Raw genomic sequence first — 14,508 nt, 5'->3', positions numbered from 1 at the left:
CAGCCTGGCTTCCCATCCACCCCCCCACACCGCTACAAGTACCCCATTGTTCTCCCGCCCCCAGGGCGGCAACCACAGCCGCTCGCTCCTCTCCCAGAGCTGGGCAGAGAACCCAGGAGTCCTGGCTCCCAGCCCCCCCAACCCTACTCCCCTCCCACCCTCCCAGAGCCAGGGAGAGAACCCAGGAGTCCTGGCTCCCAGCCGCCCCAACCCTACTCCCCTCCCACCCTCCCAGAGCCAGGGAGAGAACCCAGGAGTCCTGGCTCCCAGCCCCCCCTGCTCTATCCAACTAGACCCACCTCCCCTCCCAGAGCCAGGGAGAGAACCAGGAGTCCTGGCTCCTTGTGGAAATGACACACACACACAGCGCTTAGTAACCATCTCTCTCTATACTTGCTCGGTGCAAATGATAGCTGCACAAGGCAGCGGGATAGAAAAATCCCCGGTCACAACCCGAGCGCGTTAACTACAGAGACCGACAGCCTCTGCGTCACCGTGGTTAGTACGGGAGCGTGTTCCCTGTGTCGCTAGATAGACCTTTGATCCCATAACAACCCACGGTGCACGGGGCACCTTGAGCAGATAAGGAAGCAAAATATTCTGCCCCCAGCTGGAGGGGGGTGAGCCCTGCTCTGCGTGTGTGAGAGAATCTAGAACCTCACAAGTTCTGCGGCTTGAGCGGGAAATACTCGCCCAAAGTAGCAGTTAAGAGGATGCTTTGTGGAAGGGGAGTAGGGCCTAGTGGGTTAGAGCAGCAGAGGGGGGTCGGCATCAGGACTCCTGGGGTCTCTTCTCTGCCACTGTGTGACCTTGGTCAAGTCCCTTCGCCTATCCGTGCCTCAGTTTGCCCCATGTGAAGTGGGGATAAGGGTAGGAACTCAGTTTATGGGGGCTGGGTTGAGGGGGTTAATCAGTGTTAATAAAGTGCTAATCAAGTGGAAGGTGCTGGCTAAGGGCCAGTGCTGAGGGTTATTACATGGCCGCTTTTCTCTTGGCTTCTCTAGTGTTCTGGCCAGCCACCTTTTGTGCCTTTTATTGAGTCACCTAGAACCTGAAGCAGATATTTTTACAGATGCCTTATTCTGCACCTTCTGTCTGTCCATAATACACGTTAGTCCTGAGTCCTCATCTGAAAAACACAGATGAGCAATGCGTCTTGGTAGCTAGAGATCCACGGGCAAGGGAGTGAAGAGCAGGCTAATCTAGAACAGGATTTAGGGTGATCTAGAAGCGTCAGTTGGCTGACACCAAACCTCCCGTTGGGAAGCATAGGGGGCAGGAGGATTTGCCAGCAATGAAGAGCCCACTTGAAGTGAGTTCTCTGATCTAGAACTCCAAACAGGATATGATGTAGGACCATGTCTTTGTCAACAGGGTGCATCCACTTGGAGTGAACGGTGTAACCAAGAACCCCGGCTGGGATCACGCACCATAACTGTTACCGCCACAGATAGTCCAACTGGCCAATTTAGAAAGGGACGTCTGGGTATCCTTGCACATCCAGTAGCCTAACCTAGAACACTCAATTGGCTCACATGAAACATTCATTTGGCTAATCAGCACCATCCAGTTTGTCAAGCCATGGTGAGAAGGGTTGGATAACCTGGTAAGATAACCTAGAACCCTAGTGTGTTCAATATGGAGAATCCAGTTGAATAGAGTTGGCCAACCTAGATTATGCAGTAGGATAACAGGGAACTCGGGGTTGGTCAATACTACATATCCAGTTGTATAAAGCTGGCCAATATAGGTCACTCAGTAGGATAATCTAGAACCCTAGTCCAGCCAATATGGAGTAAACAGCTGGTTAGTTAGCCAACAGATTGTGCAGTAAGAAAACCTGTGGGCTGCTACTACAGATGACCCAGTCAGATAGGATTGGGCAACCTAGAGCAGCAATTGCTTGTTCCACATGCAGCATTAAACCTAGGAGGTTGAGGACCTAGAATGGCTGTTGACCCACCTAGAACATCAACTTGGGCAATTGAGAGGGGACGGTTTTGGAAAGCTGGGACTTGCAGTGGCGTGCCTGCAAATCCTCTGGACAGACTTTCTAGCTGAGTGACCTAGAACCTCCTGTTGAGTGACCTTGCAGCTAGTTACCCAAGACTCATCTCAGTGGCACCTCGGTAACCAGCCGGTTTGGCCGCGTCCTTTGTTTGGTGCTGGTGTGTTGTGTCCACTCACCCCATCCTGACCCCTCTGCCTCTCCACTCCCTAGAACTCCAGAACCAGCCCCCAGTGTCTCAGCTTTTTTTGAAGAGCGATAGGAAGCTGGTGCCATTGGGGGCGCTGTTCCCGCGCCGAAAGAAAGGCGAGGTCTTGGCCTGCTCTGGGGTCCTGGAGGGAGCTGGGGGGGACATGGGGATCCCTTCTTGCTGCCGCTGGAGCTTCAGCTGCTGCTTGATAATGAACTCCATGTCGTCCTGGGAGAGAAATGGGGGCACAGAGGTGAACATTGCCATAGGCTAGGGCGGGGACCCAGGAGTCCGGGTCACAGTCCCGGAGACTGTAGCAGCTGGGAATGGTACTCAAGTCTCTGGGTCACTGTTCTGAGGGCTTTACCCACCACAGATGGGACCCAGGAGTCGTGGTGATTCTAGCCACTGAGGTAGGAACCCAGGAGTCCAGGATACTATTTAGGGCCTCTACCTGCTAAGAAAGGGACTCAGGAGTCCTGGGGGGAACCTTCCCACCCCCCAGAGTCGGGACCCACCTGCCAGCCCTCCAGCTCCTGGGACAGCGCCATCTTCTGGCGGATGGCGGCGAGCAGCTGTTGGCTCATGGAGTCCCGCTCCAGAGAGACCTGGGCCAGCTCCAGCTCCATCTGGCCCTTCCTGCGGTGGGGGGGCCACAGGGGTCAGACCCAGCACCCAGCCCTGCTCCCCTCCCCCCAACCAGCCACTTGCCCGATCTCCCCCATTCCCCTCCCCTGATCAGCGCCCCTCCAGCCCAGCCCCCTCCCGCCCCATCTCCCCCACTCCCCTCCCCCATGATCATTCCTGTGTTCCCCGCTCACATCGCCGCCCCCCCAGTTCCCCCTCCAGCCCAAACTCCCTGGATAGTCATTTGGGGGCAGTTCCGACTTGTGAGCACAAGGGGTCTCTCTTCCTCAGTGGTGCATCATGCAGGGGGGTGGGGAACAGGGCACGGGGCCTTTCCCCTCTCAGGGGCACCAGCTCCGGGGGAGGGGGACGGCCTGGCTCGGGGCAGGGGCGGCATGGGGGGGGGTCTCACTTTATTATGGCTTCATCCCGATCAGCCACGGCCAGTTTGAGGGTCTCGTCCCGGTCACTCTCCTGGAAGAGGCGTCTCTGGCTCGCCAGCTCCCCCTGCAGGCCGCAAAGCTCCACGTGCTGCAGGGTCAGCTGGGGGCAGAGAGAGGGGGTAGGGCAGGGAGAGCGCCCCCTGCTGGGGAGCCCCCCATGCCCCCCACCCGGGGTCCCACTTATGGCCTCCCACCCCAGCGAGGAGAGAGCACCCCCCCACATACACTCACCTGGTCATGGAGTTTTTGTATCTCTACCTCTTTCTGTCTCAGCAGGTCTTGATCCAGTTGGGTCAGAGCCAAGACCCTTTTAGCATATTCACCCTCCTCTTCCGACCCCCGGGCTGGGGTCTTCGGACCCCCAGGGGCAGCCTCGGATACGGTCCTGGCCAGGGGCTAACCCAACACGAGAACAACATCTTTGGCACTGAGATGCAGCCACCTCTGGGGTGCGGCATGGGGGCTGTTTATACAGGGACCCCTCACCCAGTGCTTAGATGGGCAATTTCTAGGTTCCCAAAGGAACAGGTTCTAGGTTCCCCAATGATGGATGAATTCTGGGTAATTTCTATGGCCCCAAAGAGGGAGGGTTCTATGTCCGTCACCTACTTTGGGGTACTAGGTACTTAGTTGAGCCGTGGTTCTAGGTTCCTCAACAACCATTGGGTTCTGGGCGACTCACACAACCCCCAAAGAGGAGGTTCTTGGTTTCCCAACATTGGGTTGGTTCTAGGTTCCTCAACAACCACTGGGTTCTGGGTGACTTACACCCCCCAAAAGAGGAGGTTCTTGGTTTCCCAACATTGGGTTTGTTCTAGGTTCCTCAGCAGGGGATGGATTTCTGGGCAACAGCAAGACTCACCAAGAGATTGGGTTCTAGGTTTCCCAACAGAAGACTCGTGCTGATTTAACGGAGGTGAACATACCCCAGCCCATACAAGGATGTTGGGGACCCCCCAAGAGCCCTTCCGCTCACCTTAGCAGGCCCCCCATTCTGCTCCGGGCTCCCCTCGCCGCTCTGCTCGATCTCCGACTGCAGGGAGGCGACCGAGGCATCCGAGTCGTGGAGACGAATCTCATCCGTCATCTCCCTCACCCGGCGCTGGAGCCACCTGTTGGAGACTCGGAGCTCCTCTGCCTCGGCCCGGAGCTGCTGGGCCTGGGGGGCGGGCAAGGGGAACAAAGGGTTAATACAGCCCCCCCCTCTGCCGCCGAGCCTCCCAGCCGCGCGGCGCCCCCGGGCCGTACCTGCAGCTCCTTCTCGTGCACCTCCCGGCGCAGGAGCAGGAGGTTTTCGTGCAGCGTCTCCACCAGCCCCTGCACGGCCTCGGTCTCCTCCCGCCGCTGCCGGGCCTGACGCTCCAGCTCCTGTTTCCGCTCCTGCAGCATCAGGTTCTGGGGAGCGAGAGACGGGTCAGAACTGGCGCCCCCAGGAGGGGAAAGGCCCCAGGTCCAGATCCCCAGCCTCCGAGCCAGCCAGTCCCCGCCCTTTGGCTGGACCGGAGTCAGCGCCCCCTGGAGGGGAAAGGTCCCCTGCCCCATACCCCACCCCTCTGAGCCAGCCAGTCCCCGCCCTTTGGCTGGACCGGAGTCAGCGCCCCCTGGAGGGGAAAGGTCCCCTGCCCCATACCCCACCCCTCTGAGCCAGCCAGTCCCCGCCCTGGGGCCGGATGGGAGCTGGCGCCCCCTGGAGGGGAAAGGTCCCCTGCCCCATACCCCACCCCTCTGAGCCAGCCAGTCCCCGCCCTGGGGCCGGATGGGAGCTGGCGCCCCCTGGAGGGGAAAGACCGCAGGGCCCGTTCCCCACGGCGCCCCCTAGAGGAGAAAGGCCCCAGGTCCTCCCCCATCCCCTGAGCCAGCCAGTCCCCGCCCTGCGGGCGGACCGGAGCCGGCGCCCCCTGGAGGGGAGGGTGCGCATCTCACCTCGGCCTGCAGGCTCTGGGTCTGGGCCGCGTGCTCGGCGCTGCTCATCCCCAGGGTGCGATTCTCAACCCGCAAGGCCATCAGCTCGTCCTGCAGCTGCTGCTCCAGCTGTGAGGCCTGGGGGGGGAGGGGCAGACAGACGGACAGATGGACGGGGGCAGAGGGGAGTGAGCTGGGCCCACTGGGGGGCTCAGACACAGCATCGGGGACCTGCCTGACCTGTGAGCTGAGAGGGGTATGGGGGGGTCCCTAGGACCCAGCACTGGCCCTTTAAATCCACCCACTCAGGAAATTCAGCCCTTGCCCCCCCATCTCCTCCCCCCCTCCCCTGATCCTGAGCCACTTAAGGGATTTCAGCCCAGTAGGATCATGGGACACAGAGGGGATGTCCAGGCAGCCAATATTACCCACTCCTCCCCTCCCCTCCCCTCCCCTCCCAGGGAACCCAGGAGTCCTGGCTCCCAGCCCCCCCCCGCTCTAACCACTAGACCCCACTCCCTTCCCAAGGAACCCAGGTGTCCAGGCTCCCAGCCCTGCCCCCCATGCTGTGACCACTAGGCCCCCCCTCCCCTCCCAAGGAACCCAGGTGTCCAGGCTCCCCGCCCTGCCCCCTCGCTCTGACCGCTAGGCCCCCCTCCCCTCGCAAGGAACCCAGGTGTCCAGGCTCCCCGCCCTGCCCCCTTGCTCTGACCGCTAGGCCCCCCTCCCCTCGCAAGGAACCCAGGTGTCCAGGCTCCCCGCCCTGCCCCCTCGCTCTGACCGCTAGGCCCCCCTCCCCTCGCAAGGAACCCCGGCGCCCGGGCTGACCTGGCTCAGCTGCTCGGCTAGGCGCTGGTTCTGCTCGGACAGCTCCTGCGCGACGTGGGAGCTCTCCCGGCTGGTGTCCTGCTGCTCCAGCCGCTGGTGGCCCAGCTGGGCTCGTAGGGCCGCCAGGTCCCCCTCCAGCTCCGCCCCCCGCGTCTGCCACTCGGCCACCCCCGACGCCAGCCGCCGGCGCAGCTCGTACTTCTCCTGCTCCAGCCTCTGCGGGGGGGTGGGGGGAGATCAGCCCTGGGCAGCCCCCCCAGGCCCAGAGGGGAACCGCCCCATTCCCTGCCCCCTGAGCCAGCCAGCCCCCCCCAGGCCGGATCGGGGTCGGCGCACCCTAGGGGGGAACAGCCCCATTCCCTGCCCCCTGAGCCAGCCAGCCCCAGGCCGGATCGGGGCTGGCGCCCCTAGGGGGGAACAGCCCCATGCCCCATTCCCTGCGCCCCCCAGGCCGGATCGGGGCTGGCGCCCCTAGGGGGGAACAGCCCCATGCCCCATTCCCTGCGCCCCCCAGGCCGGATTGGGGCCGGCGCACCCTAGAGGGGAACCGCCCCATTCCCTGCCCCCTGAGCCAGCCAGCCCCAGGCCGGATCGGGGCTGGCGCCCCTAGGGGGGAACAGCCCCATTCCCTGCCCCCTGAGCCAGCCAGCCCCAGGCCGGATCGGGGCTGGCGCCCCTAGGGGGGAACAGCCCCATTCCCTGCCCCCTGAGCCAGCCCCCCCCAGGCCGGATCGGGGTCGGCGCCCCTAGGGGGGAACAGCCCCATTCCCTGCCCCCTGAGCCAGCCAGCCCCCCCCAGGCCGGATCGGGGTCGGCGCACCCTAGGGGGGAACAGCCCCATTCCCTGCCCCCTGAGCCAGCCAGCCCCAGGCCGGATCGGGGCTGGCGCCCCTAGGGGGGAACAGCCCCATTCCCTGCCCCCTGAGCCAGCCAGCACCCCCCCAGGCCGGATCGGGGCTGGCGCCCCTAGGGGGGAACAGCCCCATGCCCCATTCCCTGCGCCCCCCAGGCCGGATCGGGGTCGGCGCCCCTAGGGGGGAACAGCCCCATTCCCTGCCCCCTGAGCCAGCCAGCCCCCCCCAGGCCGGATCGGGGCTGGCGCCCCTAGGGGGGAACAGCCCCATGCCCCATTCCCTGCGCCCCCCAGGCCGGATCGGGGCTGGCGCCCCTAGGGGGGAACAGCCCCATGCCCCATTCCCTGCGCCCCCCAGGCCGGATTGGGGCCGGCGCACCCTAGAGGGGAAAAGCCCCATTCCCTGCCCCCTGAGCCAGCCAGCACCCCCCCAGGCCGGATCGGGGCTGGCGCCCCTAGGGGGGAACAGCCCCATGCCCCATTCCCTGCGCCCCCCAGGCCGGATCGGGGCTGGCGCCCCTAGAGGGGAACAGCCCCATGCCCCATTCCCTGCGCCCCCCCAGGCTGGATCGGGGTCGGCGCACCCTAGGGGGGAAAAGCCCCATGCCCCATTCCCTGCGCCCCCCCAGGCTGGATCGGGGTCGGCGCACCCTAGGGGGGAAAAGCCCCATTCCCTGCCCCCTGAGCCAGCCAGCCCCAGGCCGGATCGGGGCTGGCGCCCCTAGGGGGGAACAGCCCCATGCCCCATTCCCTGCGCCCCCCAGGCCGGATTGGGGCCGGCGCACCCTAGAGGGGAAAAGCCCCATTCCCTGCCCCCTGAGCCAGCCAGCCCCAGGCCGGATCGGGGCTGGCGCCCCTAGGGGGGAACAGCCCCATGCCCCATTCCCTGCGCCCCCCAGGCCGGATCGGGACTGGCGCACCCTAGAGGGGAAAAGCCCCATGCCCCATTCCCTGCGCCCCCCCAGGCTGGATCGGGGTCGGCGCACCCTAGGGGGGAAAAGCCCCATGCCGCATTCCCTGCGCCCCCCAGGCCGGATCGGGGCCGGCGCACCCTAGGGGGGAAAAGCCCCATGCCCCATTCCCTGCGCCCCCCAGGCCGGATCGGGGCCGGCGCACCCTAGGGGGAAAAGCCCCATGCCGCATTCCCTGCGCCCCCCAGGCCGGATCGGGGCCGGCGCACCCTAGGGGGAAAAGCCCCATGCCGCATTCCCTGCGCCCCCCAGGCCGGATCGGGGCCGGCGCACCCTAGGGGGAAAAGCCCCATGCCCCATTCCCTGCGCCCCCCAGGCCGGATCGGGGCCGGCGCACCCTAGAGGGGAAAAGCCCCATTCCCTGCCCCCTGAGCCAGCCAGTCGCAAGCCCTGGGGCCGGATCGGGGAGGCTGCCCAGCCCTGGGGTTGCCCCGGTACCGGCTGCACCCCTGGGTGGTGCTGCTAGCCGGACCAGTCGGACCGGGTGCTGGGGTGTGTCAGCCCCAGCCGGGCAGGGACGGGGGTAATTACGGGGGCAGCCGGAGAACAGGAGCGAAACAGAGCAGGAGGGTGAGTCATGGGGGCGGGAGGGGGGGGGAGAAAGTCCCAGGGACCAGCCCCCCCTCTGAGCCAGAGAGAGTGTGGTTAGAGCAGGTGGGGGTGGGGCTGGGAGCCCGGACTCCTGGGTTCTCCCCCCCGGCTCTGGGAGGGGCGTGGAGTCTAGGGGTTAGAGCAGGGGCGGCTGGGAGCCCGGACTCCTGGGTTCTCTCCCGGCTCTGGGAGGGGAGTGGAGTCTAGGGGTTAGAGCAGGGGCGGCTGGGAGCCCGGACTCCTGGGTTCTCCCCTCCGCTCTGGGAGGAGCGTGGAGTCTAGGGGTTAGAACAGGGGCGGCTGGGAGCCCGGACTCCTGGGTTCTCCCCCCGGCTCTGGGAGGGGCGTGGAGTCTAGGGGTTAGAGCAGGGGCGGCTGGGAGCCCGGACTCCTGGGTTCTCTCCCGGTTCTGGGAGGGGAGTGGAGTCTAGGGGTTAGAGCAGGGGCGGCTGGGAGCCCGGACTCCTGGGTTCTCTCCCGGTTCTGGGAGGGGAGTGGAGTCTAGGGGTTAGAGCAGGGGCGGCTGGGAGCCCGGACTCCTGGGTTCTCTCCCGGCTCTGGGAGGGGAGTGGAGTCTAGGGGTTAGAGCAGGGGCGGCTGGGAGCCCGGACTCCTGGGTTCTCTCCCGGCTCTGGGAGGGGAGGGGAGTCTAGGGGTTAGAGCAGGGGCGGCTGGGAGCCCGGACTCCTGGGTTCTCTCCCGGCTCTGGGAGGGGAGGGGAGTCTAGGGGTTAGAGCAGGGGCGGCTGGGAGCCCGGACTCCTGGGTTCTCTCCCGGCTCTGGGAGGGGAGGGGAGTCTAGGGGTTAGAGCAGGGGCGGCTGGGAGCCCGGACTCCTGGGTTCTCTCCCGGCTCTGGGAGGGGAGGGGAGTCTAGGGGTTAGAGCAGGGGCGGCTGGGAGCCCGGACTCCTGGGTTCTCCCCCCGGCTCTGGGAGGGGCGTGGGGCTGGGCCCGGGGGGGTCTCACCTCCAGGGCGGCCGCGTGGTCCCGGGCCAGCGCCTGGCAGCGCCCCCGCAGCTCCTCGTTCTGGTCCAGCAGCATCTTGCCCAGCTCGGCGGCCAGCAGCAGGTCCTGCTCCTTGCGCTGCAGCAGCACCCCGGGGTCGTCGGTGTCGGGGTCCCCCCCGGCCCCCGCCCCGGGGCCCCCCCGCCGCTCCGTGGCGAAGGGGTAGAACTCCTCGCCCAGCGCGGGGGGCGTCGGCAGGAAGGGGGCGCCCCGCGCCTCCTCCTCGGGGTAGGGCGAGGGGGCGGACATGGGTGGGGGGGTGCAGGACGCCTGGGTTCTCTGCCACTGGATGGGAGCAGCAGGTACCCAGGGCTCAGTTCCTGTTTCTTTCCCGATTCCTCCCCCCGCCCCCAAGGGGCCGGCACAGGTGAGTCCTGCCCCCCCTTCTCCGGCCCTGCCCCCTTCCCTCCTTCCACCCCTCCACCCGCCCTGCCCCGCCCCCTTCCCTCCTTCCACCCATAGGTGCCGACTCCGTGGGTGCTCCGGGGCCGGGGTGCTCTGCCCCCCCCCCGCAGCCGGGGCGCTCGGGGGAGGGGGTGGGGCTGGGGCGGGATTTGGGGAAGGAGTCGGAATAGGGGCCGGGAGGGGGGGGGGTCAAGCCCCCACCGGCAGGAGCAGAAGTCGGCGCCTTTGCTTCCAGCCCCGATCCCCTGTCCCTTCTCCCCCCTCCTGCCCCCCACCTCGCCCTGCCCCCCTGAAACCTCCCAATCCCCCCTCCCTCAAACCCACGGCCCCAATCCCCCCAACACCGGCGCCCGGCCCCCACAAATCCCCGACGAACCCAAAGGCCCCCAAAGCCCTCGGCCCGGCCCCCCGACAGGGACCCCAGCCCCCCACCTCCCCACCAGTCCCCGGACTGCCTCAGCCCCCCCCCGCGTCCTGCCAGCTGCCAGCGCCGCCCCCCAGCCCATCCCCCAATCCATTAGCGGGGTCCCCTGGGTGCCCGCGGCCGCGTCCGGGAACCGGCTGCATTCGGGGAGCGATCGATGGGAGCCGGGGGGGGGGGTGGACAAGTGTGAGGGGGGCGCCCTGGGGCCGGGTGGGGGCCGGAGCCCCCCGGAGGGGACGGGCCCTGAGCCCCGAAGCGTCCCGACGGCGTCACCCGGCTCGAATCCCCCCACGCACCCCTCTGGGGGGGGGCCCAGCCTGAGCTGTGGGTCAAACCCCTCCCCCGCCCATGCGCCCCTGCCCTGCCTCATACCCTGCCCCCCTTACCCCTCCCCCGGCCCCCTCTTCCACCTATATACCCCTCCCCCTCCTGATACCCCACCCCCACCCCTGCACCCTTCCTCATACCCCTCCTCCCCAATACCCCTCCCCTCCTGATACCCCACCCCCACCCCTGCACCCCTTCCTCATACCCCTCCTCCCCAATACCCCTCCCCTCCTGATACCCCTCCTCCCCAATACCCCTCCCCCTCCTGATACCCCACCCCCACACCTGCACCCCTTCCTCATACCCCTCCTCCCCAATACCCCTCCCCCTCCTGATACCCCTCCCCCACCTATATACCCCTCCCCCTCCTGATACCCCACCCCCACCCCTGCACCCCTTCCTCATACCCCTCCTCCCCAATACCCCTCCCCTCCTGATACCCCTCCTCCCCAATACCCCTCCCCCTCCTGATACCCCACCCCCACACCTGCACCCCTTCCTCATACCCCTCCTCCCCAATACCCCTCCCCCTCCTGATACCCCTCCCCCACCTATATACCCCTCCCCCTCCTGATACCCCACCCCCACCCCTGCACCCCTTCCTCATACCCCTCCTCCCCAATACCCCTCCCCCTCCTGATACCCCACCCCCACCTATATACCCCTCCCCCTCCTGATACCCCTCCTCCCCAATACCCCTCCCCCTCCTGATACCCCACCCCCACCCCTGCACCCCTTCCTCATACCCCTCCTCCCCAATACCCCTCCCCTCCTGATACCCCACCCCCACCCCTGCACCCCTTCCTCATACCCCTCCTCCCCAATACCCCTCCCCCTCCTGATACCCCTCCCCCACCTATATACCCCTCCCCCTCCTGATACCCCTCCTCCCCCAATACCCCTCCCCTCCTGATACCCCTCCTCCCCAATACCCCTCCCCCTCCTGATACCCCACCCCCACCCCTGCACCCCTTCCTCATACCCCTCCTCCCCAATACCCCTCCCCCTCCTGATACCCCTCCCCCACCTATATACCCCTCCCCCTCCTGATACCCCTCCTCCCCCAATACCCCTCCCCCTCCTGATACCCCACCCCCACCCCTGCACCCCTTCCTCATACCCCTCCTCCCCAATACCCCTCCCCCTCCTGATACCCCTCCCCCACCTATATACCCCTCCCCCTCCTGATACCCCTTCCCCACCCCTGCACCCCCCTCCTCATACCCCTTCCCCACCCCTGCACCCCCGTCCTCATACCCCTCCTCCCCAATACCCCTCCCCCTCCTCATACCCCTCCCCCGCCCACGCACCCTTCCCCACCTATATACCCCTCCCCCTCCTGATACCCCACCCCCACCTGTATACCCCTTCCCCACCCCTGCACCCTCTCCTCATACCCCTCCTCCCCCAATACCCCTCCCCTCCTGATACCCCTCCCCCAATACCCCTCTCCCTCCTGATACCCCACCCACACACTCCCTGCCCCCACAGCCACACTCCCCGCGTGGCCCCCCCCGTCGTGCAGGGTTATGGGGTAACTCGGGCAGCTCCCCACATCCTGTTGTTCTTTGGGTGTTGGCGAAAACGGCTGTTGGGCAAACCCGAGTCCGGCCAAGTGGCCAGCCCAAGGAACCAGCTTCACCCTCCAGCCGTGGGGCGGGGGGGGCTAGTGGTTAGAGCGGGGGGGCTGGCAGCCAGGACTCCTGGGTTCTCTGCCCGGCTCTGAGAGGGGAGTGAGAGCTGGTGGGTTAGAGCAGGGGGGGCTGGGAGCCAGGACTCCTGGGTTCGCTCCAAGGCTGGGGGTGGGGGGCTGGTCTCGTTGCCTTTCACTGGTTCCCATCAGCCTCCGGCTGGGGTTATTTTTATCCCCAGTAACCGCTTTGGAGCCGTTGGCCCTGAGCTCCCTGCATCCTCCAGCCTTGTGACTTGGGGAAACCTTCTTCCCTAGACCCTGGGGATGGGGGCCTGGGGCTGGAGAAGTCAGGGAGGCCCCTGTCACAGAGTCCCCGGGCGATGCTCGGGAACTGCTCCCCATGAAGCCAGGCAGGACTCTGGGGAGTCTCCTCTCGGGGAGCAGCCTGTCTGCAGGACACACAGCTCCCCCGGCTCCACCTTCCTGAGTCTGACCGCGGAGCATTCAGCCTCCTCTGCCCCTCCGGGCGCTTCCCACAGCGAGTCCGCTCAGGCGGGGTCCTGGGGGAGCCAGAGGGTCCTGCCCCCCAACTCCGCATTCAGACGTGACTCTCAGCCAGCCAGTAAAACAGAAGGTTTATTAGACGACAGGGACATGGTCTAACACAGAGCTTGCAGGTGCAGAGAACGGGACCCCTCAGCCAGGTCCATTTTGGGGGGCAGTGAGCCAGACAACCCCGTCTGCCCTTCACTCCATGTCCCAGCCAGCCCCCAACTGAAACTCCCCCCAGCCCCCCCTGCTCTGGGCTTTGTCCCTTTCCCGGGCCGGGAGGTCACCGGATCCCTTTGTTCTCCAACCCTTTAGCTCTCACCTTGCAGAGGGGAAGGGTCCAGGCCATCAGTGGCCAGGAAACAGGGTGTCGGCCATTCCCTGTGTCCAGACCCCTGCACACACCTGCCCTCTAGGGCTCTGCAACGATCATACACCCTTACCCCACCCCCTAGAGACTTAAGAACTGATAGGGGAAACTGAGGCACCCCCACAATATTCGGAGGAAACATTAAGAACAGTCCCACTTCATCACAACCCCCCCTTGGGATGGGGTGGGGGGCTGGGCACACGGGGACCCCTCTCCCGGTGCTGGGGCAGCTGGGGGGGAGCTGGGCACACGGGGACCCCTCGCCCGGCGCTGGGGCAGCTGAGGGGGGGGCTGGGCACACGGGGACCCCTCACCCGGCGCTGGGGCAGCTGGCGGGGGCTGGGCACACAGGAACCCCTCGCCCGGCGCTGGACACAGTCTGGTGGTCTCCGGCCCCCGGGGCTGTGGGGCTGAGGAAGGAGATGGATGGCAGAAGGGTGGGGGAGGGGTCCCTGCCTTTGATCTGCCCGGCCCAGGGTTAATTGCCGAGCAGAAGGGGCCTGAATGTGGGGTGGGGGACGGGACCAGAGACAGCTTGGGGGCTCCCCTCCCCCCTCCGCTGGCTCTGCCATGTTTAGGGTGCGCTCCCCAGCCAGGGGGCAGAGTGTGGGGATGGATGGGGAGGGGGGGGCTGGGATGGGAGTGAGGGGGATTTGGGGGCTGGGGAAATGCGGGGAGTCGGGGGGGGATTTGGGGTAAGCTCAGGCTGTGGGAAGTTCTAGAGGAATTGGGGAGATTGGGGGATGGGCAGGGGAAGCTGGGGGGCTGGAGGCAGATCTGGGGTGCTGGGGTATTTGGGGGAGCTGGGGGGCTGAAGGCAGTTCTAGGGGGCTGGGGTATTTGGGGGAAGCTGGGGGGCTGGAGGCAGATCTGGGGGGCTGGGGTATTTGGGGGAGCTGGGGGCAGTTCTAGGGGTCTGGAGTGTTTGGAGGTGACTGGAGTTTGGGGGAGATGATGCAGAGGGGACCCCTTTTCCTTTCAAGGGTCGTGGTCTGTGGGTCCCCCCATGTGAACCCCACATGCCGGGTGCTGGTGGGGGGCAGCCGGGTGTGACGGGAGGAAATAGAGGGAGATTAGTGGGGAAGGAAGGGGGTGGGATCAAAGCAGCAGGTCGGGGGGGGGGTTCCTCCAGGGGGGCAGAGCGGCTAATTGGGGTCGGGATCTGAGAGAGAAAGAAACAGACCCGCCCCCCCCATTCCCCCCCCCGCCGGCTCTGCGACTTGCTGAGCTAATTCCCCAACTCCCGAGCCTGGGGGGAGTTTGGAGGGAACCCAGGAGTCCGGGCTCCTGTGTGTGGATCGATGCAGGCTGGGCGGGGCTGGGGAGGAGCCAGCCGGGGGGGGGGGGGGGGGGGGCTGGTATATAGGGCAGAGGAGCTCGCT

The 14,508-nt window shown here is 66.0% G+C and overlaps 1 protein-coding gene across 2 annotated transcripts; it reads right to left on the bottom strand.

Moving 5' to 3' along the window:
• Nucleotides 1-370: 370 nt before the first annotated feature.
• Nucleotides 371-9,742, bottom strand: BICDL2 (BICD family like cargo adaptor 2). Of its 2 annotated transcripts, XM_084631404.1 has the most exons (9): nucleotides 9,380-9,742; nucleotides 5,999-6,214; nucleotides 5,192-5,308; nucleotides 4,517-4,663; nucleotides 4,245-4,427; nucleotides 3,500-3,664; nucleotides 3,238-3,368; nucleotides 2,717-2,837; nucleotides 371-2,426 (listed from the first exon to the last, which is right to left on the bottom strand). In XM_084631404.1, exons 1-9 carry the CDS (start codon nucleotides 9,665-9,667, stop codon nucleotides 2,247-2,249), a joined length of 1,548 nt encoding a protein of 515 aa, XP_084487530.1. In that variant the 5' UTR covers nucleotides 9,668-9,742; the 3' UTR covers nucleotides 371-2,246. The 2 variants fall into 2 exon arrangements, with proteins under 2 accessions (XP_084487530.1, XP_084487531.1); XM_084631405.1 differs by lacking the exon at nucleotides 3,500-3,664.
• Nucleotides 9,743-14,508: the final 4,766 nt, after the last annotated feature.

This window comes from Lepidochelys olivacea, assembly GCF_965140295.1.
Source record: "Lepidochelys olivacea isolate rLepOli2 genome assembly, chromosome: 6".
Lineage (NCBI taxonomy): Eukaryota > Metazoa > Chordata > Testudines > Cheloniidae > Lepidochelys > Lepidochelys olivacea.
Note: the sequence above shows the minus strand (reverse complement) of the source record. Positions and strands in the feature narration are given on the sequence as shown.

Coding starts and splice junctions, on each gene's coding strand:
- BICDL2 (XM_084631404.1), bottom strand. CDS start 9,667: ATGTCCGCCCCCTCGCCCTACCCCGAGGAGGAGGCGCGGGGCGCCCCC. Junction 4,664..5,191: donor CCCAGAGCCTGCAGGCCGAG/GTGAGATGCGCA, acceptor CTCGCTCCCCAG/AACCTGATGCTGCAGGAGCG. Junction 4,428..4,516: donor TGCACGAGAAGGAGCTGCAG/GTACGGCCCGGG, acceptor CCCGCCCCCCAG/GCCCAGCAGCTCCGGGCCGA.